The sequence below is a fragment of the Geospiza fortis genome, unplaced genomic scaffold (genome assembly GCF_000277835.1).
Source record: "Geospiza fortis unplaced genomic scaffold, GeoFor_1.0 scaffold72, whole genome shotgun sequence".
Classification (NCBI taxonomy): Eukaryota; Metazoa; Chordata; class Aves; order Passeriformes; family Thraupidae; genus Geospiza; species Geospiza fortis.
The window spans coordinates 709,726-734,750 of NW_005054338.1; the positions used below are offsets into that span (position 1 = coordinate 709,726).

The 25,025-nt window shown below is 39.3% G+C and overlaps 1 protein-coding gene across 1 annotated transcript in view; it reads left to right on the forward strand.

Annotated features, from left to right (window-relative positions):
- Positions 1-25,025, forward strand: part of EPHA3 (EPH receptor A3) — a 185,730-nt gene that overhangs the window by 146,822 nt on the left and 13,883 nt on the right. Inside the window, exons 11-16 of the mRNA XM_031058110.1 lie at positions 2,595-2,720; positions 7,201-7,386; positions 11,162-11,223; positions 13,432-13,641; positions 20,197-20,346; positions 22,343-22,536. Coding sequence (XP_030913970.1) covers positions 2,595-2,720; positions 7,201-7,386; positions 11,162-11,223; positions 13,432-13,641; positions 20,197-20,346; positions 22,343-22,536 — 928 coding nt within the window. The remainder of the gene's footprint in view (positions 1-2,594; positions 2,721-7,200; positions 7,387-11,161; positions 11,224-13,431; positions 13,642-20,196; positions 20,347-22,342; positions 22,537-25,025) is intronic.

Here is a 25,025-nt window from a genome sequence, read left to right on the forward strand (position 1 = left end):
CCCCTCCCCACATATAAGTGAATTAACATTTTAATGAGGGATTTACCTGCAATAGCTGGAAATTAGAGCTGCTTCCCAATCCTCGTGACAATGGAATAACTGTTCTCTGACTGTTCAAATTATTATTCTTTAAAGTTTCCTGCCTCTTCTTATCTCCAGAGAGCCAAGAGCAGGAATATCCACAATTTCTGTCTCCGTCTGTCAGGGGATACACAAGCTGCAGCCCAACAAGTGCTAACCAACTATTTTCAAAAAAATCTCTAAGGTTACATGTGGCCCATAGAATTAATGCTTCATCATCCAAATTTAATGAGGTTATAAAATAAAAGCAGCCAGTAAAATAAGTGTCACAGACAAATAACAGGTCAGAATTTGCTCTCCTTACTCCCACACAATGGAAAGTTGCAATCACTATTCTTAAACATGGCAGTGCTGTTAAATTCCTGTGGATTAAATTGCTTTTAATTTGGCTTTAGATATTTATGTACTGGTTTCTGAGTAGTGCCATGCTGATTCACTATGCAGTAAGACCAGAGCCAATCATGGGCCTGGTATATCTGTTAGAAGTTCTTGAAAATTATTTGTTATGGATTTTGCAGATATTTATCTGTTAGAATTTGTAAGTATGTACGTGTGTGGCTGTTGAAGTTTTCAATCTACCAAATTACAGTCATTCCCAAAGAGTAAGAAAATTGCTCCTATGAACTAAAAAAGGACAAAGTAACTTCCATGGCTGTCGTAAACTTTCAGCATCTTATACATAGCAGCTGGTTTATTTCAGTCAGTTTACTCTGAATTACTTTTAAAAAGGCTCCAGCCATGAGCTATTCCCTGCAGCCTTATTACAAATCCTATAATATTACTTCAAAGGAACAAAAATGTTTCACCTCCTCAGATCCTCTCCCTTTGCCTCCTCTGGCTGGGCCTTTTTATTTTTTGCTACCTTTAGGGCAATTTGTGCCGTTAAAATGAAAATGTAAATTATTATGTTTGCACAGAATGAGCTGTAAAGTAGTGCAGCTTAACACATGTGCACGTGTTTATTATCTGTATTTCATGACAGAACCCAGTTACTGCACAGGCTGCCCTTAATTATTGGTGTGAAGGGATTATTCTCCTTGCAGCCACCATCACCTGATCTTGGGAACCTCTGGGGTCAGCATTAAAAATCCCAAGCCAAAAACCCCACAGTGCAGAAGCTTTTAATTGTTATTTTTATTGGGGATGTGAGGGGGCCTGTAATGTACATTCAGCATGGACGGGAAGGAGCATTTACAAGATTTTTAACCAACAGCAATATACAGCCAATTACTTTTTGTTTTACTTGCAGGTAATTCTGTAATCATCAGGCTCTTGAAGGAAGCACAGTTGGCTTTTAAGGCTGTGCACACACAGCCCTTGGGAGCATGGCTCTTACTTTGCTTTGTTTTCAAGGCAATTAGCTTGGGAACTCAGTTTTATCTTTTTTTTTTGTTTGTTGCTGTGTTACCCAGTTATCATAACTGGTATGATTATATTCTGAGGCCAATAAATCCCCATAAAATTGAGGGGTTTTTTTCTTTTTATACACACACTTTCATTGTTTGATAAAACAATTTTGTGCTCTCAAGGTCCGAAGGTTTTTTTTCCCCATCTTTGCAACCCCAGCAAAAAAAGGTTTAACTATTTTAGCAGTGAAAAAATTGCTGCAGTATAATAATGCTAAGCTGGAAAGGATATTACTGAGTGGGTCAGAGCAATGTTTGTTGAAGGAGTTAATATCTTTTACAAGACCTACTGGTGCAGTTAGGGAAAGCTGGAATACATGTCTGGGAATGTAGGGTTTGTGTCAGAAGCAGAAAACTTCGAGCTGGGTATTCCACTTTTTGTTAATAAAACATATTCCTGTTGTAAAATGAGTACAACAGAGGCAAGCACAGAAGGGACTGGGTGCAAACACAAGCAAGGCTTTGAGCTGGGCAGGAGGAATGAGGCTGTGCTTGCTTTCAGCGTTTTTGTTGGAGGCAAAGGTTGGCAATGATCTCTTCCAGCAATCCCTAGCCAAGAAACTCTAGAGGTGCCCAAAATAATAACATGGATGTATGGGGAGCAAAGCTCTAGAACCAGCCTTTATTCAGGACAATTATCTGCCATCCTTGAATGTTCTGGCAGAGAGATTGAGGCAGGGGTGCATTTTTTTAATGTATAAGTTTCTTATTATGCGTCTTGTTGACTGACTTGGATTAAAAAAAAAAAAAGAGTTAATCTGATTTCTTAATATATTCCTAAGAACATGTCAGGTTGACTGTAGCAACACATTTTGTTCCTTGCCCCTTTTTTGTTACTTTGGAAGGGTCAATTTAAGGCAGCATCTAAATGTTGCCTTAAATTGCGGATATTTGAAATGGGTTGTCATACTTCTCTGCACTACATTAGTGTCTGGTTTCATGCTGCACAAAGATTCTGAAGACCCACAAAAAACAGTTTGGTTTGAAGAATTTCCTTCTTCAAAGGAAATTCTTTCCTTCTTCCTTCTATTGATTTGGTTTCTGTTGTCTCATGAGCTTTATTTCAATTCTAAGTAACATTTTCTCTCGGAATTTGTTTTTACACAGTAAAGCTCCCAGGTCTGAGAACTTACGTAGATCCACACACATATGAGGATCCCAACCAAGCTGTGCATGAATTTGCCAAGGAACTGGATGCTTCCAATATTTCCATTGATAAAGTAGTTGGAGCAGGTAATGATCACCAGATATACTGAACTAAAGATAGATTTTTGCTGTGTATGTACTGTTTTATGTCTTTAGGTTCATAGTTGTGATTGGAAAGAAAATGTTTTAGAAAGTCTTCAAATTAGCAGGTCACATTTGCAGATGATTTCAGTGCAAAGTTAAGGGCATACAATTTTCTATTTCTTTTTTTTCCTGAAAGAAGGGAGACAGCAAGTCAGCTTTTCAAAGGACACCAAGCCCGTACTTGAGTGCACCACTGTTGGAAGGGAAAAGATCATTCTGCCTCACTTCTATGTTTCTCTTTAAAATCTGTCAGCACAGAAAATGTTATCAACTGTGAAGATGTTTTCTTTTTTTTTTCTCTTTCCCCATAAAAAGACTCTTAACTATTATGCCTTGAGTGAAACCACAAACTCATTTCATAGCGGTCACCACGCATCCATCAGGCTGCAGTGACCTTTGGCCATTGGATTGATTTTGGTCACTGCTTTGGATTTGAATTATTGATTTAGGAGGAAAGGGTTGTCTATCCAATAACTGGTTGTCTGAGCCATAAAGATGCCACAGGTTGTTGGATTTACAGGAAACAAGCTTGTGAAATGATCAGATTTTGTATCAGAGGAGCCAGATTACAGAAATTCTCATTACACTGAGTCTTGCAATGGAGCATGTAGTTCCTGATGGAATGTGTGCTTGCTCCTTGAAGTGAAGTGGCAGATTGTCTCATGGAGCCAGAAGATCGTGGAGTGTTGCCTTTCCTTCTATATTAAAGCATTTACGGGGAGTACTATTGATTTTTAATCCATTGAAAAATACTTGTTCCTTTATTATTGATTTTTTTGGCTTCTCTCTAAGTATATGGTTTGAATTAAAACCATGAGATGTGAGAGACAGACTCTGAGTGCACAGCAAAAGATCTTCAGCTGGAAAAAGTGTAGAACCCAAGGTACTGTACTCAGTGCATCTCCTGAATCACGCAGCAAACAAAAGGAACAGTTTTCATCCTCTCTTACTGAAGCTACTCAGCTTTGTTAGTTTGAAGTTATTTTATGGAAAGGTGGAATCCATGTTCCTTGCTGGTTTTAATTTTGCCCCACAAGAGTGCACTGTTCTCCATCATCTTCAGTCAAGGCAGCAAAGCTCTTCTTTCTGCACATAGCAGGGAATTTGCGTGAGGATGGAGACGGAGGAATACTCTAAATTTAAGTCCAGGAGCAGTGTGTTTCCTTGTAAGACTTTCAGGAGCCTCACAAATGCAAACTTTCTAGTGTGCAATATATGAATCTAGAAAAGGAATTCCTACGATCGTGCCATGTTTTACAGCTTGATTGTTTTGACCTGTTTTTAATTAAGATGAATAGCAGAATAAGAAGTAACCAAAATTTGTCAAATATGGCCTCTGGAAACTGAGGAAAAATTTTGGAGAGTCAGATGTTTTAAAAGCCTCCCTGCTCCACTGCAGTGAGAATCACAGGTTTTTCTGTGTTGGAAGGGACCCCCCCAAGGACTGTGGAGTCCAGCTCTCAAATAAATGGCCCCCACAGGGATTGAACCTGGACTTTGGCATTACCAACACCCTCCTCAAACCAACTGAGCCAAGGGGCAGAGGGTTCCTACAAGCTTTTTCATTAAAACTTGCACTCAAGCTGTAATAACACCCTTTTTTTGGGCACCATAACTCAATTCATGTCTGGAGTACATAAGGCATTATAGTTAACATTTCCTCTTAGCAGTTGCTTGAGATGCCAACAAGAAGAGCAAGGAAGGGAAGAACAGATGAAAATCAGGCCACAGAGGGCTGGGAGCACCCAAAATGAGTTTGTGGCATCACATTACCCTGCTATCACCCCCAGCACATGGTAGCTTTCACATTCAGAGTGCTCTGAGGCAACTTCTTCAGGAACACTTCTCCCCAAAACCAGAAAGGCATTTCCTGCCTCTTACTGAGTCAATGACTTGTTTGAGTGAATGACTTGGTCTCTTCCTGCCCTTGTCCTTTGCAAGTCAAGTGTGGATGAAATTATAAAAAAAAAAAGACCGGGATTTGAGAAGAAGGGATTCATTTAACTGCCCTGGAGTGTGACGTAAGTAATGAGACCTTCAAGTCAGGCAAGCAGTCTCGACATTCTGAAGTGCTCTGAGCAGTTTTTCACAGCTTTAGCCAGAAGTCTCTGAGAAGAGAGGGCTTTCAGAGCTTACATTGCTTTGAAAACATACACAAATGCAATAAGGAAATATTCTTATCCAAAAGAACCTCAAGAAAAACACAAGGGATTTTAGTGGGAGGCTAAGTATAAGAAAATCGAGGTCAGAAGCCACTTTTTCAGACTTTTCTTTACAGTAATTTTTTTCTTTTAAAATAACTCACTTATTTTTATGGATTCAGTTCAACAAACCACTTCAGATGTTTAAATCCAACTGGGCAGTAGGAGAATGCTGAAGTACTTTATTGATTTGGGGTAGATTTAACTATGTGCTTTGTTGAATAAGAAAGCAAGCATTTGCTTTTCTTCCAAAGAAGAAATATACTTGTAGCACAACATCTTGTTAATCAAATTATTCACAAAATTCGGGGGCTAGCTGTCTCTGAACTTACTGTGAAGGTTTGCAGTGTCCCAATGAATGTGGCTGATGTTCCCAAGGTTTATGAAATGTTGAACTTTGGTGCCTCTCCAAATCTAAGTGAGTTCTCTGCACAGATTTAAAATGCAGCAAAGCAGAGGGAATAGCTGATTTCACAGAATTTTCATTTACTGTTCCCCCGAGTCTAAATGCACAACAAACACCATCCCCTGATGTACTAAATAACCTCTTTTTAAAGAAATTAAGATATCCTGAAGAGAGATCTTTGTACCATGAACAGCCCTCCTAAATAATCCCTATCAGCTTCCCACATGCAAATAGACACACCAGTCAGCAGGGCAGGTTATTCAATCTTTATGTGTGGGGTGTAATTAAAAATAAACACCTCAGGGAGGCTTTGTATGAAAAGCCGTCATCCTCCCATCTTACAGTCAGTGCCAGGTTTTCCACTCAAGCACAAGCCCTTGTTCCTCCTAAGCAGTGTCTGGTGAGACCCAGTCCATTTCTTACTGGGATCATATAATAATAATTTGCAGGAAAAATTGTGGTGTAACTGCATGGGTCACTAGGGGTGTTGACCAGATAAATGTATTTAGCATCCATGCTGCCCTGGAGATAAAAAATCATAGGTTAATGTAGTTGGGCTGCCTGGGGAGCTCTTTCCAATGAAATCATTTTCCAAGAAAGTGAACCTGCTTTATATCCATAGACAACAGCAAACTTCATTGCTAGGAAGAGTCCATCTTTTATTCTCTTGCAGCATCTGCTGGCCTTGAGGTACTTTTGGAATCTGATTAATCACTCAGGCTCTGGATCATTCAGCCATGGCTGAATGGGGCTGTGTTGATGGACATTACCCATAACCTTTTCCTTCCCAGAAGTTAAACAAATATCAGATACATGATTCCAGCTTTAAAATGAAGGATTGATTGCTGGGCTGCTGGCTGAAATCATAGCGAAAGTCTCCATTGACAGTAACTGTAAAATAGTTCTAAGAGCTTAGCTTGTTATAGCTTTTTGGACCATTAAAACATCAAGAAAATGGAGTTGGAAGCAGGGTGCTACAAGATTTATTTCAAGCATTTTTCCCCCTTCCCTCTGTTTTCAAGATGTGCTTTGGTCTTCCTGTTTTGTGGTGCTCTGACAGTATTGAGCTGGGGTTGATGTTTGAACTCCTGGTGAAGTATAATGGTCATTTGGGCTTGCAGAAGTTGAATGCTTTTAATTAGGTCTGAAAAGAACTCAACTCCCTTTAGTTACTAGTAACAGCTTTTAAAATTTGCCTGTCTTGGCAGCCTGAAATACAAACAGTGTTAGAATCAAAGGATGTAGTGTCAGTGCTTTTTAGCAATATGTATGTACATAAAAATATATCTCCCTTTGAGTGGTTATTACCTGGATAGTACAGTTCTATGCCTAGAGGATGAAGCAGCTGGTGTAAGATATGGTGATATTAATTTCTATGTTTTTGACTCAAATCTAGCCTGGGTTAGCAACAGAGAAAAGTCATTGCCCTACCACACATTTATTCAGGCCTTTTTTGATTAATTTGGCTGTCTGAAAAAGAAAAATATTCAGAAAAGAAAAGCTGAAAAGGGGCATTGAAATCAGTTGCTGCTCAAATAATAATATATTGAAACTTCCTTATGTGATCTGTGTAAAAATTATTCAACAGAAAAGAAATTTCAAGTGAGGTGTCTTTTTCCAATAGTTTTCTATATATTTAATACTTCCTCTTTTGAATGCTAAGATTATTTTCCTTGTGCTCTGCTCTTGCATGTTGCAAAAGGATAAACCAGTATACAGCACATTCCAGGGGCTTTTTTGAGTGCTGATTCTTCCTTGAATCCCTACAGAATAACCACATTTCAGCTTTCATCACTTTTCCACTCTCTTTTTTTAGGAGAATTTGGAGAAGTGTGCAGTGGACGCCTGAAGCTGCCTTCTAAAAAGGAAATTTCAGTGGCCATCAAAACCCTGAAAGTTGGCTACACAGAGAAGCAGAGGAGGGACTTTCTGGGAGAAGCCAGCATCATGGGCCAGTTTGACCACCCCAACATCATCCGGCTGGAGGGAGTCGTCACTAAAAGTAAGGAATTCCAGCCTGAATAATTCTCTGTTTTGCTGATCAAAGGAGAGAAAAAGTGAATTATGAATGAAGTCATCCAGGTTTATGCTCTGCAAAAAGCTCAATAATAAATTGGCAGGTTTAATAAACTCTGGAGTGAGGAATTGCTCCAAAAGGGCCAGGAGGCACTGGGTGATGATCTCGTAAGGACTCGTGGAGACTGATGAGAATTCGTAATTGCAATGAACTTCACTGTGTTCTGCTTTCAGCTAAGTCATTAGATTTGTCATTAGCACTAATTAATGAGCAGCCTACCTGGTACAGCAACTGGTTCTAGTGAATCATTAAATAAAGCCAAACTCTTTTCCTAGATGGTTTTCATGCAGAGGAAGTAATCCATGGGATATTCAATATGTACCAGCACAAGGCATGTTAAAGCTCTAGAATTCAAACATCTTGGTAAAAATCTCAAAGAAGAAGTCTTGAGGATTTAATCTGTCAGCAGTAAAATTAATTTTATCTCTGTCCTTACATATATATTCACTTAAATGCCTTTTCTAAATCTGCTTTTGGGTGCTTATGTTATGTGTTTGCTTGGGATTTTTTGTTAAAGCATGTTCTTCATCTTTGTTTATGATAACAAATCACCTTCTCTTTTTGAGAGCAAAAAATTTAACTGAAACCTCCACGTACATGTGGTACCTTGTTGGAAAAGTAATATATTTCAATAACCCTCTTCAGCCACATTTTCTATATTTCCACTGCAGAATGAACAGATACATTTATCAATCAAATTTATCTACCTACATTAGTTATAAAGTGGGAGATCAATAAGATTTTATATGAGGCAATCTTAAAAAAAAAAAAATTGAGCAGAAAAAATTGGTGGAATATTTTCTTGTTCATCCCAGAGGACCCTGCTGGCAAAGCAGCTCTTTGCCATTTCAGGGATCAGCTTGGAATTTGCTGAGGATGTTTCTAGTTTAACTGGATAGAAACATGCCAAACACTTTGGGTTTAAGTAGATGGTTTTATTAGTTTGAAGAAAATTTTGGTTTTTAATTGTGTGATTCAAAGTTTCACAAGGATAGGCATGAAAAAAATTCATAGCATACTGCTGAAAAGTATAAGAAATTAAAACCCTACGAGAATATGTCTAAAAGTCACTAGTGAAAGGTATGTAAAACACTACATGTTATGAAGAGCCACAATTATAATAATAATAATGCCTTCTCTATGTGTGATTCATGAAATTCTATTTTGCTGATTTCAATAACAAAGAAATTATTGTTTATCTTAGGTCTCACAGTCCTATTAGGAAAGGTCTGCCTGCATAAATTGAGGTTTATCTCCTGCTTTGTAGTGACACACATTTTGTACAGTCAGAATAAGATTTGCAGTCACAAAATCACTTGAAACACCAGAATCAGCCTGCACACAGCTGAGCTAAAATCTCTTTTGTTACATTTTGTATTCCTGGAGCACTTGAGACAATAATTTAATTGCTGTACAGGCAGGAATTTGTGCCTTGCTCTTGAATGTGCATTACTAATTCTCTCTGTACTCTGTGTGAGTGACTTTTGGTGAGTCTGCCACTCAGGTGCATTCACAGCACTGCTGTCTGCCTTGGGGGGCTGGGGGAGGAGGTCAGGAGTGCCAGCTGCCCATCACATCGATGTGTGAGAGAGCAAACTCTGAATATCCCAGCTGAAGCCAATAAAACTTCAGTGGTACAACACCCTCTGCAGATAGCTCCAGAACAGGAGCTGAAAAATCTGCTCTGGAGCTACTTTTTACTGGGCAAAAGTATATGGCACAAACTAAATATAATAATAAATATAATTATTTGTTCTATTGGACATTCTGCAGAGTGATAGAAGGACAAGAAGCTTGGGAATTTGGAAGTTTTTGGTGTTTTTTTTGGTTTGGGTTTTTTTTTTTTTTTTTTTTTTAAACAAAACAATCACCATATCAGGCTTTCAGCCTTGCCTCCAGCACAGAATTGTTCCTCTGCTCCTTGTGGATTTCTGCATTTCCCAGCTGCTGCCCTGCGCTCCTGGGCACACTGCAGGCAGCAGTCTTAACAACCAGCACACATGTTCTGCTTAGTTTACTAATAATTTACAGCAATTTGCAGCCTGCTATTCTAATAAACCTGGGCAATGCTGTTGACACAACTTGTTATCATTTATAAACGGCTGAGCTTTGATAAATGGATGCAGAAGGTTCTTTTAAAACTTCAGAGCATGTGATTCTTATTATGGGCACATTTCCAACTGAATGAGGGTGAAACCCTGCACTTAGACTTTTGGAGTGTGGGTGAGCAGGGCAGGAAGATGCTCCTGTAATAATTTGGAAGATATATTTCTTACTCTAATTTAGGTTCTTCTGATAAAGTCTCATAAAATTGCCTGAGTTTGTACAGAAACCAGGCACCTGTCTCCTGGCTTCAAAGCGCTGGGCAAAGTAAATCAATTTATCATAGAAAGTTTTGGATAGCTCTGTACTTGAAAGGTCCAGCAGCATATTTTGGGTGTTACCAGAAATCCCTTTGAATTCATGTTACACACAGAGTGCAAGTTAAATACTTTTTCTTTAACTATGTATTTCTGGCTAGCAAGACTAAGTATAAATAGACTTTTTTTGTTTGAGCTTTTACATTGTTAGATCTCTTATCTGTATCATCTCTTACATCATTCAAAATTAATATTTTGCATACAGTATTTCCTACTGGTGAATGGATGAGAGTCAATTAATTAGTCATTAGTGTGACTCCCACAGTATAACACATCATTTGTACCACAGAAAGAAGATATTTGAACCCATTAATTCATAATGTTCTTCTCTGTATTAAACTCATTCTTTGAAATTACTATTTCTCTTCTAAGATTTCTATTTGGTAGAAGCTGTACTTTTTGAAAAGCAAACAGAAAAAAAGTTGTTACCATTGACTTGGCTTTTTTGATGGCTTTCTTCTTCTAATTAAGCTGGGTACCTTTTTCAAGCCTCATGCTGTTCAGTTTTAAAAGCTAAAATTTCACCATGCCCATATACAATATGCAGGCCTTTTGTCCTACTTTTATGGTCAGATGCCTTCCTGTATTTTATGTGCAATAATAATTCATCCCCTTAAATAACTTCATGGTCTTACCCGGCTTTCTCTCTACCACAAAGAGAAAATAAGCAAAGCATTAGTAAATATTATGAAATAATAAAATCCATATGATGGTAAAATTAGCAGGGCAATGACCTTGGTCTGAAAACTTCCCTGTCATCACATGAATTTTTGCATTACTTTCTCTCCAGCTTGTCACAACTGCATAGAAAATCTTGGTTGTGTCACAAAATGCCTTAGGGTGGAGGGAATGGTTTCAAAAACTGGTCTGAATATATCTGGATGAGTTTTGGGGAAAAAAAAAGGCTTTTCAAGGGCTGTTTCCTTAGAGCTTGCCAGTGCCCCATGGGTGCAGCATGTTCAGGTCCCAGCTGTGTCCAAGTTTGTGCTGTCAGGGATCCCAGCACAGAGAAAAAGGAGTGCCTGGAAGGAGGGAATGCCCATCTTACAGCTCTGCTTCTCTTTCCTGTGCCCTGTGTTTTACTGTGCACTTTCCATCTGTATCTGCACCCAGCCTCAGTTTGCCCACACGTCTTTTGCTTCCTTTCTAAATGTAAAGGAATAATGTAAAAATTATCCTTGGGTTAGGAAGATTTGGACACAATCCTGAAATGTTTGGGTTTGCTGATGGTATTCCAATGTGTTCCTTTGAAAAGCCTGACCCCTGTGCTCTATTTTCAGGTAAACCAGTTATGATTGTTACTGAATATATGGAAAATGGTTCCTTGGACAGCTTCCTACGAGTAAGTGCAACACAAAACTAAATGGGGCAGAAGTGGCTCTTGTTCTGGACCTGTTAGGGGTCTACTGCCACTCTGCACTGATTCATCATCAGCCCTTGTGGCTTGATATTTTTTTAGTTTCATTTGGATTTGTGAGTGTCATGATGTGCTCAGAAAGCCACTTAGGGATCTGCTGGTCCATTTGCAGTAAGTATTATTCCAAAATTAAGGCAATTTTGGTTGCATTAGTGTGTCATATCTATTAAAAATGAACAAAACAAAGCAACATTCTGGCACACAAAAAATAAGAACTGTTTTTCTGGAGGCTGAATTATGACTGTAATGCAGTTATGCTTATTGGTTGGCAGTCTCTATGTCTAAGCAAGAGATTTTCAGAATGAATAGATTTATCAGTAATGAAAAGTTGAAAGAATAGCTCCATACCTGAGGATGTTAGAAATGTTTAGCTAGCAACGTTTACTGGCCTGTTTTCTTTTTCCAACCTTAGACACACTAATGCTGTGGCTGATTTATCTTTGTTTTCTGTCAAAGTTGGTAGTGAGCCTAAAAAAATCTGAATGCTCCCTGCGTCACCAAGATTTACTTGTGGCAAAACAAGGAGTGCAGGAGAAGTGAAATCCCATCTGAGGGGAAACACTGGTTTAATTTTAATTTGTTAGGGCAAACTCAGCTTTGGCTGGGAGACTGCTTTGGTTCTGCCACGGTTGAATGACATTATCCCCCAAATTCATAACATTGAACTAGACATTTAACCCCAAAAGGGGATAGATTGTCAACCTTAGTTTCTCTATGTACTATATATGTTATGGTGTCCACTGGAGCATGTAAAATACATATAAATAATGTGTCAGTATAGCTGAATGAAATATCTCTGTACTGAACTCTATATATTTTGTTTAGACTTGAAATCCTTGAAGAGAGCCCTGAGGAAGGGAGAATAATTTCTGACTGCACAGAACAGTTGTTCAGCTTGTTCTTTCATTTTACTGTGATTTTTTTTTTTTTACTACTGTTATGTGGAAACATAGATAAGAACCTTGTGACTCTTTAATATCACAGGCAACTCAGGCCCTATAACCTTTTTATAAATGCCTTTTGGAACTACTTAGTTTGCTTTCCTCATTGCCATTGAGAGGCTCTCTGAGCATCTGATTCTGTTCATGGTTAGAAACCTTCTGGTTTTTAGCTAAATCTTTTCCAGAGTCTATATAAAATTCTCTTGTGTTGGCTCTGATAAAAAAGGGACAGACAACTGCTAAAAATATTTTAAAATATTAATTTCTTCATGAAGGGGAATTCTGAGAGACTCTTTAAGTATCCACTGTGTCATATATTTGTCTAATGTTTCCAGTGCTAATATCACCCCCAAGTACACTAACCAAAAACGAAAAATGGATGCAATCAGTCTGGCAGACTGATTCATGTCAGATCACCTCATGTGACAGAGCCAGCTCCCTTGTATTTAATAAAACTCCAGAAACAGCAGCACGAGGAGCTGGAGAGCTGCCCATGAGGTTACATTTACAGCACAGGGGAATTCATCTGAGAGCTGCACTACAGCAAATGCTGTCCTATTGTCCATACATCCATATATCAATATCAAAAGTAGATGTTAGCAAACAGGATTAGTAATAGTTGGGAGATTTGAATTATGCCTTGAAGTAGATGATTAGAAATATATCCAACCAATGGTTTCTAGGCTAAGTCATAATGTGTTTCAGTAATTTTTGAATTTTTGAAATGAGTTTAAAACTAACAGAATTTGAAAGCCGCTGACTCCGATCAGCATTTGCTTTTGTTAAATGAATTTCTTGTGTAATAGAAAACTTTCATTAGGCCATTGGGGAAGGCTTGGATTTTCACTAGAAAATCCTGTGGCCTTGCAGGGAAGTTGGACATCTGTTTCTGTAATGTTCTGACACTCCAGTCTCAGGAGCAGACACGACTTAGATTTATGTGCTGCTTTCACACGTGCCCCATCTAGGAAATTAAAACTCTGATGACAGCAAGAAGGGGAAAAACGAATTTTTATCTGAATTGCAAATCTGTCCCCTTCCCTCAGCTGACTGGGAGAACAACATGTGGCATTTAAATCACAACACCTGACTCATGAGCTCTTCATCTGAGGAGCTTCCAGGCTATTTATGAAAAATCTGTGCAAGAAGGAACATGAGCAATCCCTGAGATGACATTTCCAATGTTTTCCAGAAGCATGATGCCCAGTTCACAGTCATCCAGCTGGTGGGCATGCTTCGAGGGATCGCATCTGGCATGAAGTACCTGTCGGATATGGGTTACGTCCATCGGGATTTAGCTGCTCGTAACATCCTCATCAACAGCAATCTGGTCTGCAAAGTCTCAGATTTTGGTCTCTCTCGTGTACTGGAGGATGACCCAGAAGCTGCTTACACCACAAGGGTGAGTTCTGTGTTCCTTTACCTTTTTAAAATTCTTGTTGGTTGTGGCAAAGACTCAAATCTGATAGAAATCTGAAGTCTGAGGCTGTGTTGCAGAGGGCAGTCTGTCTGCCCAGAGATGTTCAATAAACCAGCTCATCACAGTTATTTTTAAATTCATGTCCTGGAGAAAATAGAAAATGTCCATACAAAAGTATGGTTTGTGTTGGTAGATTACTTTCCTTAGACTATGCAAAATTCTTGGCTCTGTTTCTTTCTCCTGGCTGTGTAAGGGAGTGAATACTACAATTAAAGCCTGAGCTCTTTTGGCACACAATAATTTAAGCCTTCACGTGTGCTTTGAGAAGTTTTAGTTACACTGCTGATTTAGCTCCCACACAGTAAAAAAAAATCCTACCCATCGAATTTTGGTGTGTTTTCTAGCATGATAAGACATATGTCTGACTGAGGCATACTGCAATCACTGTTCTTCAAGGGTGTGTCATTATACCTGCTCTTGTACCCCTAACTGAGTAAAACAAAAAAATGCACATCTGAATATCACCCTGAATTACACTTCCATTTTTTGTGGAAGCCTTCAGCTTTATGTATATATGTGTATTAAACTTGGATATCTGGTTGCTCATTTTAATGCTATTTAAAGTGGATTTTGTCAGCTTTACAGAAAGTGACATTAATATCCAATATCTTAGTCAAGTGTAATTTGCATTGCTCACAGTAATCACCTCATCTTCACTGTACAAACCAGATTACAATGTATCAGCAGAACCTTAATGTGGGTTTTCTACGGTTTCTTTCATTCCTGAACACTGACAGGAGCAATCAATAATTTTAATAGTTTACAAGCTGCCTTCTTCATGATTGAAATAAAATAACGTGAGAAATGAGTGAAGAAATGACAGATTCCTTACACATTATGTACTCATACATTGATAGATACATTTATCATACCTTCATAACTTAGCAGGCATAAGGACTCTATTCTTTACTTGACCTTTCAGTGTTTTCTTTGCCCTCTGATAAACTTTGCCATGGAGTTAGAAATATGCAATATATGGCACTTTAGAAAACTGTCTGCAGACATCTGCAATGGTTAATATGAGGAGACATTAGCAGGAGAAAGCAGTGTTCATTCTCAGTAGTGTTACAGCACTAATAAATAAATATTATAAATATGTTGTTATTATTATTAATAATTATTATTATTAATAAATAGGTGTGTCAGATACTTGTTTGCTCTCTTAAAATCAAGCTGAAAATTAAGCATTGGATGAAGCTGTCACATCAGTCATGTGTCTGTGGGTGTGTGAATCCAGTGTTCTGTGTGAATTTCCTCTTGTTCTCCCCCTGCCACCTATCTTCTGAGTCTACCTGCCTATTTGCAATTAGATAGTGAAATCAGATGGAAAGAAACTATTTTGTGAAGTGTAATCATCTGTGTTCAGTAAACTCCATCTGGCGTTTATGGTGTGTGTGCAAACTGCTGCAGGAAGATGCTCAGATAATTAAAACCTTCAAATACAACTTAGGGCAAATCTAATTTTTTTTTTCAAGAGCTGTTGCTGTGAATATACCTGTGCCACATGTTGGCTCTGAGAGAACAAGGCTATTTGATATTCATCTTTTTTGCTCACATCTCCCTTTGAAGTGAGTCTTATGTTGATGTCAGGGGAGTGTTTCAGGTGGGATGTTTGATCCCCAGCTGAAAAAAATGGGGATCACAGATGTGAAACAGAGCTTCACTCCACTGGTAGAGACATGAACAGTTCGTGTTCCTGCTGCTTGGATATTTCACAAAACACAGGACCATTTCCTAGGCTTAGCACATTTTGCAACCACTAATTATAGAACAAAAATAGTGCCACTTTAAAAAAAAAAGCATCATCTCAAACTATTTCATGCCTAATAATGGCATTGTCCCAAACTATTTAATGTCTTTAAAACTAAAGGATGACAACAAGATATTTTAAAAAGCAACAAAAAAAATCTAAATTATAACTCAAATTTCAAACATTACAGAGTGTGTGTATTGTATTGATGTCCTCCTGTCCTCCAGCTCTTCCTACTCCAAGTTGTCCATTTGGTATCAGTGGTGCTAGGAAATTTATACAGTTAGCTGCAAAGATGGATACTTTATCTATTTAGGCTCCTTATCTACCCCTATTTTCCACCTGTAAATGTCAAAGCCTGAGAATGATTTCGCTGCTTTAATTCATAACTGCAAGTCAGGATTGACCTATCCCCAAGAAGCCCAGCCAGGCTTTCAATACTCAGCACTGCCTGGGTGAAATTTTATGGTGTGCTGCTCTCAGAAGCCATGTATGAAGCTTTGCATAAAGGCTGTGAACATGTATCCTTTTATACATCAATAATTTATGTATTCCTTTATATATCAATGCACAATCTGTGATATTCATGCTATTGTACCAGAAGCCTGAAGGACAATGCAAAGATCACAAGTGTACATGTAAATTACAGGGAATCAGGAGTTGTAAGGAACTTTCCTACCTGAGAGGGTCATATTTTTACCTCCTGAATTATTGTCACTGCCTTGATACCACAAAAGGCCTTTGGCAGCCTGGGGTCTGCCTGCTTACAGAAGCAGAAGCCAGCATGTGAATCAGGCCTGACTGACTGTTTGGATTTTTTAATTTTTGCACAGAGTCTTTGTGCCTGAAGGGATGTGCTGTAATTATCCACATTCTCCATATCTATTCACTTTTAATTGAAACACTGAGATTGTATTAAAATTGTCATTTTCAAATGGATCTGGTTTATCCTTATTATTTTTCAGATGTCTGTATGACAAGTGGGTGGACTAATGACACACTATGAAGTGGAAGTGAATTTAAGCAATCACAGTTGTAGAGGGACTGTAATTATGTCTCTCAAAGACAATATTTGGGTAATCTGTAGATGAACTTTGACTATTTAAGCACATAGATACATCACCAGTATTCATGACATTTTAATGTAAATGCAGTCTGTGCTGGACAGAAATCAGTTGTGTTTTCCCTATATATGCAAAATCACAGTGATACAATCTGAATGTATTGAAGGGTGTGCTAAAAAGGGAACAAAAATCCCATAAATTCTCTTGCCCCAAAGCGCAGAGGAGAGGAGCAGTGCTCTGTCATCACTGGCTACTCAAGGAGGGGATGATTTCAATATAATACATGTATTAATAAGGGACTGACAAGCAGCATCAGATAATGTCAGGTGTGTAAAAAGGTAAAACTGGCTCATCTCACTCCCATGAATCTCTTCTGTTCTGTGCCATTAAGATATCTCCTGGCCTCTCCTAAGTCCTGGTATAATGAATGAATGTCAGGCTTTTACTTTCAGCTTTTTCTGCAAACTCCTACTAGTAATTCAGTTACAATCCATTTTTCTTGATTCACTCCTCCCCAGGCCTGTGGCTTAGGTGTCTGTCACCCTGTAACAGATTATAAATCAGAATATTGGAATGGGTTCTGAAGCGCTGGAAACAGCTGCCTTGTGCTGGAGTGCCAGACGTGCTCGAAATAAATTGAGGACTTCATTGACTTTAGATGAATTATGTTGGAGAGACAGATACTGCAGGAATAGCAGCTCCATCTACAGAAGATAAAACTTTTGGTTACTGCTGGCTCACTGATTTCCAACCCTGAGAGGTTCTCTGACCCAGAGTGCCTGGGATTTTGAGCTGAAGTAACAAACTCCTACAATTTCTAACACCAAAGATGTCTTTCTACTCAAATTTGGGGAGCTGGGCTTTATGATGGGCATGTCCTTAAAGGCAGACCATTACAAAAATATATAAAAACTGTACTTATCTTCAGAAAATAATCAGTAAATGTATTGCTGTTCTTGTTCTTAAACTATTCCAAAAGAAGAGTCAGCAAAATCTCTTTTTAAAAATAATTATGACATTTTTATGGCAAATTGAGGAGCAGAAGAGGAAAATTACACTTTTAGACTCTGATCACTGGCAGTTGATTTCTTTTTTTAACTACATTTTAATTAATATTTTTGAGTTATTTATGGTAATGCTATGTGGATCTGCAGGTTTGTATAGGATTACAGCTGAGACTTAGCAAAGAACATTTGAAAGCCACTGACTCATGCTCATTTCAGTAAGGACCTGGGTAGATGCACCTTCCTTTTTCAGTAAAGCAAAGCCAGAAATTGTTTAATTGTTTCATTGAGTTTCTAGTCTTTCTTCAATAAAGCAGTCCCAAAATGTGAGGAGACTAATTAATGTCTTTTTTTTTTTTTTGTAAAAGTGTTTCTTCAATTGCATAAATGACTTTTTACATAAGATTGTAAAGACCTTCTATCCAATATGAAATTTCTGCCCTTGTCTAGTGGGAGATGTCCGATCCTCTTCGTGGTGGTGGGGTCTTTGTTGATGTAAATTTAGGATGTGGCTTTCCCCCAGGATTCATGTTCTTTATTGAAAACCAGGGCTCACTTCTAGCATAGAAAACAGAGAGATTGATTTCTTTATCAGCCTCACATCTAAAACTGTAAGTGGATTTCTTGTGAAAACATGAGGCTACAGGAGAGCTTTCCTTGTTTCTTGGCTGGGCCTTGGACTCGCTGAGGGCCCCTGGACACTTGTAAAGGGAGCTTATTAATTGAGTATGAGAAAAACAAAGTCATTTTTATGCTCTTGGTACTGTTCTGGAGCAGCACTGGGAATTGTGAATAAAGTTATAAAGCATGGAAAATACAACGTGCTTTTTGTGACTAAAGACCATCATCCAATAGATTAAATTTCCAAGAGAGAGAGGGAGATCAGGCTCTTCATCTGGCTTCAGTGATAAAACAGTGGTTTCAAACACTCCAGTTTATCTTCTGTGTCCTCTTTGCTGGTCTGCAAGTGATGTGGAAATTCGATATCTACCTGATTTTAAGGGTTGTGTGTGAAATGAAGGTTTGTCTTTTGGTAGGGAGCTCTGCTAAACAGAATGGAATCCATGAAAACCATACGCCAAGACAATCCCCTCCCTGACCTTTGCTGAGCCTCTAAGGCCTATCCAGTGACATTTGGGAGGCCTAAACTGTAGTCTGAGTCAGGACTGCCTGTGTTGTTTATACTAATAATACTAATAATTTATGCAATATTAGCCTAGAATTAGAAACCTAAATACACTCTAACTACACTGAAGCATCTTCATTTTCATGAAGATGCTTCAGTGTAGTTAGAGTGTATTTAGGTTTCTAATTAACACTAATGCCTGCATTTCTGTTGTTAATCAAGCTAGTGAGTCTAAATCTGGTGATTGTACAGCTACCCTCAGTGCAGGTACAGTTTATGGGAGTGTAGACAGAGCAGTAAAATATTTAAATTTTTTTTTTCTTGCTGGTTTCTCAGTGGAAGTCAGAGCACTCTCTCCCCACAGAGGTGGTTGTGAGGAGAGGTGTGTGACTGGAATATAATGGAGGTGTCAGAAGCAGTGCAAAAAGCTGGTCTGGTGTGAAATCTTCAGAATATATTCTGTACATGTTATGCATAACTGGAAATAACTTTAAACTCTCACAGTTTTCTGTACTAAAACACATTCACTCCAGAATTGCCTTCAGGAACAAGTTCCGCACTGCTATCATTTAGAACTTCATTTTCTCATGTGTAACTCTCAAAAAACTCTGTCAAAGCTGGCATCACCAGGAATTGTCTCTTTCCTCTAATTCTCACATTTTAGAAACTCAGCCTGAGGTTCCATGTGTGCATTTTAACTTGACCTACAGCACCAAGTGGTGGCCATGACCAGAGAGAGATGCTCTCCTACCTATCATGTTAATTGTACTGGTAGCTTCAATTCTCTTCAAGTTTTGCATTTAATGGTGGCTTGCTTCTCTTATGACTGTAAAAAATGTCCAAAGCCACTCTCCCAGCTGGCATTTTTTCACTCTTCCCTCTGCACAGGTGACCCCGTCTGAATCTGACTTTCTGTGTTAGCTGGAGGCTTGGCTTTAGTGAAGTGAAGCAACATCATGGCCCCTTATTTTCCTTGAATGTCCTAGAAAACGTGGTGAAGCCATGCAGGGAATTCACTTCAATGCCTTAAAATCAGCCAAATCCAGCTCCCCTGTGCTGTGCAAAAGGACCTGGGTTATAAGCAAGGACCTTGGAGTGGTTTTTTCACCTTTAATGCTGTATGACTGTTGTGGCAGTTTCCAAATATTTCATAACTGCAAATCAACCAGACTTGATTTATCATTTACTCTTATCTGTGTGAATTATGCTACACACACACACACACACACACACACACATATATATATATGTGTGGCTACAAAGTATGTATGCTATAATGTACTATAAATCTATATTGTAGATAGATAAATCGATGGTAAATCTATTAGATATCAGTAGATGTTGCACTGAAATGTATTTTACTCTCTCTTCTGCTCTTATGACAAATGGCAGCAGCGCTTTCCAGCTTACACTGGTTTTTCTTACACCAATATCATGATAACTGAGACTCTCAGAGATAAAATAATCAACCACAAGAAATCATACTAGTTGCAGGGCAGTCAAATGGACTCTCTGGTTTTGTTTTGCTCTCAGGGGGGCAAGATTCCCATCCGATGGACGTCTCCAGAAGCTATTGCCTATCGGAAGTTCACGTCAGCCAGTGATGCCTGGAGCTATGGGATTGTCCTCTGGGAGGTGATGTCTTATGGGGAGAGACCCTACTGGGAGATGTCCAACCAGGATGTGAGTAAATTGTTGTCTGAGTTTTGTGTTCTCAGATAAGCGATCAAGCTGTAAAAGGAGGCCAAGGGCAGGTGGCTCTGAGTTTTTGATGGTGACATTGAATAAGGTGTGGAGAGGAAAACTGCCAGATCTCCCTGGTCAAGTAAAAGTTCATCAGAACTTAAAAATCCCACCATCTTTATAGCAGAGTGTTTTGGACCTCTGAAGGAGCAGAATAGAGTATTTTATCCCATCGGTGGTTTTCTGTAAGATGATGCAAATAATTCCACTGCAATGAGGTCATTGCCTTTTACATTCTTTAGCTCGTTGTTAGAAAACCCTCCTAAATTTTCTGTTGATCCCCTTTTGGTTCCACTTGTATAATATCCTATAGAAGTTTTCTGTAAATGTCAAATGCACAGAATAAATTGCTCTTGGCACTTGTGAAAAAGAGAAGCAAAGCATTTCTGCTAAGAGTTTAATGAAACCAAAATGCTTCTGGAAGTAATCAATGGATAAAATAGAGAAGGAGAGTGATCTGATTAGACTTCCAATACAGGTTTTTTTGTAACATTAGTAAACTGTCCAAGCCTGCAATCCAAATGATTAATGGAGCTCTCCCAGTATTTTTAAAGAAGCATAACATTTCCCTAAAGAAGATTTTTATTATGTCTATTTTGAGTTCTTTTTCTGTTGTTTTATTAATTTTAGATTTATTCCACAGGAGTTTCTTATGGAGTGCAGTCACTCACACAAACAGACTTTCCAAGGAGATGACATATACTGTTACTAGTTCTAAGTTAAAATAAATAAGTCAGTTACATAGTTGTAGTCAAACATTCTTCTGTACTACTTTATGTTAAACAGGAAAAAGAGAAGAAAACTTCCTTTTAAATGCGTACCTCTGCAACCCAAATCTCTGCAGAAAATTATGCATTTCTTTTAATTGGTAATGAATGTTTTTGTGGAGATTAATGTATCCTGTTGTGCAGACTGATATATTAGTGGAATGTCTTTAATAATATCCCATTAAAATCTAAAATGGAAGGATTAACCTATTTGTGTACCTCTCCTTCATGGCTGCTTAAAGCATTAACTGTTCTCTTGTCCTTGTTCTGATTCAGAATAGTTTCTTCTGCTTTTCAGTTAATTGATCCAGATGAAAAGGAAAGATTAACAGAATATGGCTTTATCATTTTCTACATAGAATTTTCTACATTGTTTTTTTTAATTTATGGAGCAATAGATACTGTAGGCCTGATCAAGAGGGGTTGGATTCTAGTGAAAAGGCTGGATTAAAAATCTTCTAGACAACATAAATTCTAAAGTAATCTTGGTTTTGTGTGTGTCCATCCAGAAAAATTACAGAAAACCTAGACAAATTGTATCGGCCTTGGAAAATTATAAGGAATTGGGCTTGCACTGCCTAGTCGAAAATGTATAGCTATCCATAAGTTTTTAAAACATTTTGTGGCCCTGTGACATCATCCACAAGACCCTTTGTCTGTTGGTTCAGGATGGCAGTGAGGGGCAGGTTGATTTTTCAGCAGGGTACACTGTTTTTCCTGTTGGTGTTTTGAGTTCTGCATCCACTGGAGGATGTGGAAAGGTTTTTTCTGCTGTTGGTTTGGAGTTCAGTGTCCACTGGAGGATGTGGAAAGCTTGTGTTTCTAAGAGTAATCAGAGGAGAGATATCCAAGACTTTTTGAAGTCTGGCATACTTAAGCAAGCTCTTGCTAACTGTGGCTTTTGTTTATGGATTTATTTCAAGTGAGTGTGAGTTTTTGAGATCCTTTCCACACACTCACCTTCTTCAAAGTCACACACTGTATCTTAACTCCCCTTCCTGCATCCCTAATCGACTGCCTGGTTTACTTTGCAGATAAAGGAGAGACAATTAGTGAATAAACACGTTTGTTCAAACACACAATGTCCACGTTAACGTTCTCACAGCTGATAAAAACCCAAGTTGCTGTAAAGTGCCTTTAAGTTTGCCCAAACTTTTCTCCTTGTGCAGGTGATTAAGGCTGTGGATGAAGGGTACCGCTTGCCACCTCCCATGGACTGCCCAGCTGCCTTGTATCAGCTGATGCTGGACTGCTGGCAGAAGGACAGAAACAACAGACCCAAGTTTGAGCAGATTGTCAGCATCCTGGATAAACTGATCCGTAATCCCAGCAGTCTGAAAATAATCACCAACGCGGCGGCAAGGTGACATACTAGATCTTGTATTGCTCATGAACCTCTTTGATTCCTTCATCTCCTGTAATTAGAATTTGTTTGCACTCTTTACCATCTTCTCTCTTGAGAGAAGGTTTTAATATTATTATTTTTATCATTGCTGTGGTTATTTTATTATTTATTTGCTATTATTTATCCAATTTGTGAAAGATTTTTATGCTAAGGGTATGAAACCCGCTGTAAGACTGAGCAGAGTTTTTTTGAGAAAAACACAGCTCGCCGATTTGGCCAGTGTGGGATTTTCCTTTTCCTTCTGCCCTTTGGTGGTGTTGTAAGTGCTTAGTGTTTCACAGGTTACAGCCAGCCACGTTCCTAAGTATCTTTCTGAATTGGGTCCAAATACACTTAGGCTCTTCTCTGACAAGTCATGTTAACTTTAATCATCTGAGTAATCTCTTTTTTTTTTCTTTCAGTAGTGCTCACAGACCTAAAAATGCACTTACAATCCCTCTTAGATCAATGTGTGAACGAGGAATTAATTTTCAACCTGTGCAATGTTCCTAATTGCATTTAAAACCTTCATTTTTAATCCTGGGTTTTCAACACACTCTGGAACATCATCACTATGATGAGATAAGAATTATCTCATTGAGAGAGAGCAGCTGAAGAGTGTGTTGACACCTAAGGGCATAATGAAGACGTGGTGAAAGAAGAGCTTTAGTTAAGTAGTGTTAAAGAGACTCGGTTTGTACAATGCACAAAATGTCATACTCTCACTGAAGGAGTGTAAAAGTATTTTTAGCATGAATGGTAGTGCCAAATCCTCTGTCAGCAAAGCAGGCAGAGTCAGAGAGAAAAGCACTCTGCTCCTCTGCTACTTCAGAGCCGGGCCCTGGAGGGTGCTCTGTGTGTCACTGGGCAAGAGACCAGAGCCTGACACCAGGCAGGTTTCAAAAGGGAGCACAGAAAACCTTGCTGTCAGACCTCTCCTTGTGATGCAGCACGCTTCCCACCGTGGCAATTGGATGGGAAGGCTGAGGGAAATGGAGCAAAGGCAGTGGGGAGAGCTGCATTGATCCTGCAGCCTGCTGTGCGACTGCCATGGACCTTGCCTCCTCCTTCCTGGCCCTGGCTTTGTGCTGCATCCTCAGCCAGGCGCTGGCCTCTCTAATTGCGTCCTGCTGCCGTGCCAGAGGGCAGAAAAAGAAACAAAAAATGGGAGGAGAAAGGCAGGCATACTGATGGGCTCTGCTTTTAAATTTATATATTGAGAGAGGATGGCTCGCACAAAATTATGTTTGGATAATTTTGCTTGGTGAGTGTTTAACATGTAGGAAACCAGCATGCTGGCAGAAGCAATTATTTCTAGGAGGTGACAGAAAAAAACAACAAACAAACAAAAAAACCCCACAACACATTTTTGGAAAAAACTCCAAACTGTTTAACACCATTTTCTCAGTCAAGCACATTTCTTCCAAAGACCTTGCACCACTATGTGGCAAACCATTGGTGCAAAGAATGATTTTATAGGGATGTGCTGCAGCAATCTGATAACTAGGGGAGTTGGAATTCTTGTTTGGGTTTGGAGACCTGATTGTAGAAACCAGGGCTGCATGTTTTTCATTCCAAACAGAAGCAAAATGTTTGTGGTCTTGTTTGTGGTCCTTCCAGTTACAGATTTGAACTGCAACAGAGCTAAAAACTATGTGGAACCATAATTTCCAGTTACCTGTTCATAGCCAGTAGAAGCTGATATCCTCTAGTGGGGACCAAATTCAGTCTGAGCACTGTTTCCACCTGCTGGGTTCTGTGCAGGGGCTCCACAGGGGGATATTTATTGTTCCCTTTTGTCTCTCCTGTTCCATTCTGTGCTTTGTGGCACAGAGGGTGGCAGAGGCTGCACATCCCTAGCACAGTGCCATGCTCTCAGCTCGTGGGGAGGCAAGGAGGGAAGGAAGGAGGCTGCCTGCATGGTAGGGAACCTCTCTCAGCTGCTTTAGGTGAGCTCTCAGTGAAATGCTCCTCCTGCTGCTGCTTGGCTTTGATACTGAGAGCATTTCTGAGGAGGGCAGTATCAAAGGTGATTTTATTCCTTCTTTCTTTCCCAGTTACCCCTCCAGTGCCACATCCCTGCACATTGCTAGGCAGTGCAGTGTCTCTCCCTCACTGCCTGCTGACACCAGGGCACTGTGGGGTCCCAGCATGGGAGTTCCCTCTGTGGAGGAGCTTCTTGCAGCTCAGGGAATGTATGATCCATGATCTCTCCATCTCCTCTGTCAGTGTCTGCAGGCCAGCCCAGGCTGTCCTTAAACACAAGCATGAGTAAACACCAGTGAGGGGTGCTGGGCAGCCCTGTGCCATGAAATCATCGTCCGAGCAGGCTAATCTCAACCCTTGGACTAATTTCAAACCTTAGACATGGCTGGAAATCTGCAGCCAGCTCCACAGCCCTGTGGCGTCATGCAGAGAGGCACTGGTGGCAGGGGACAGCCCCTGGTGCTGGTGGCCAGGGACAGGGC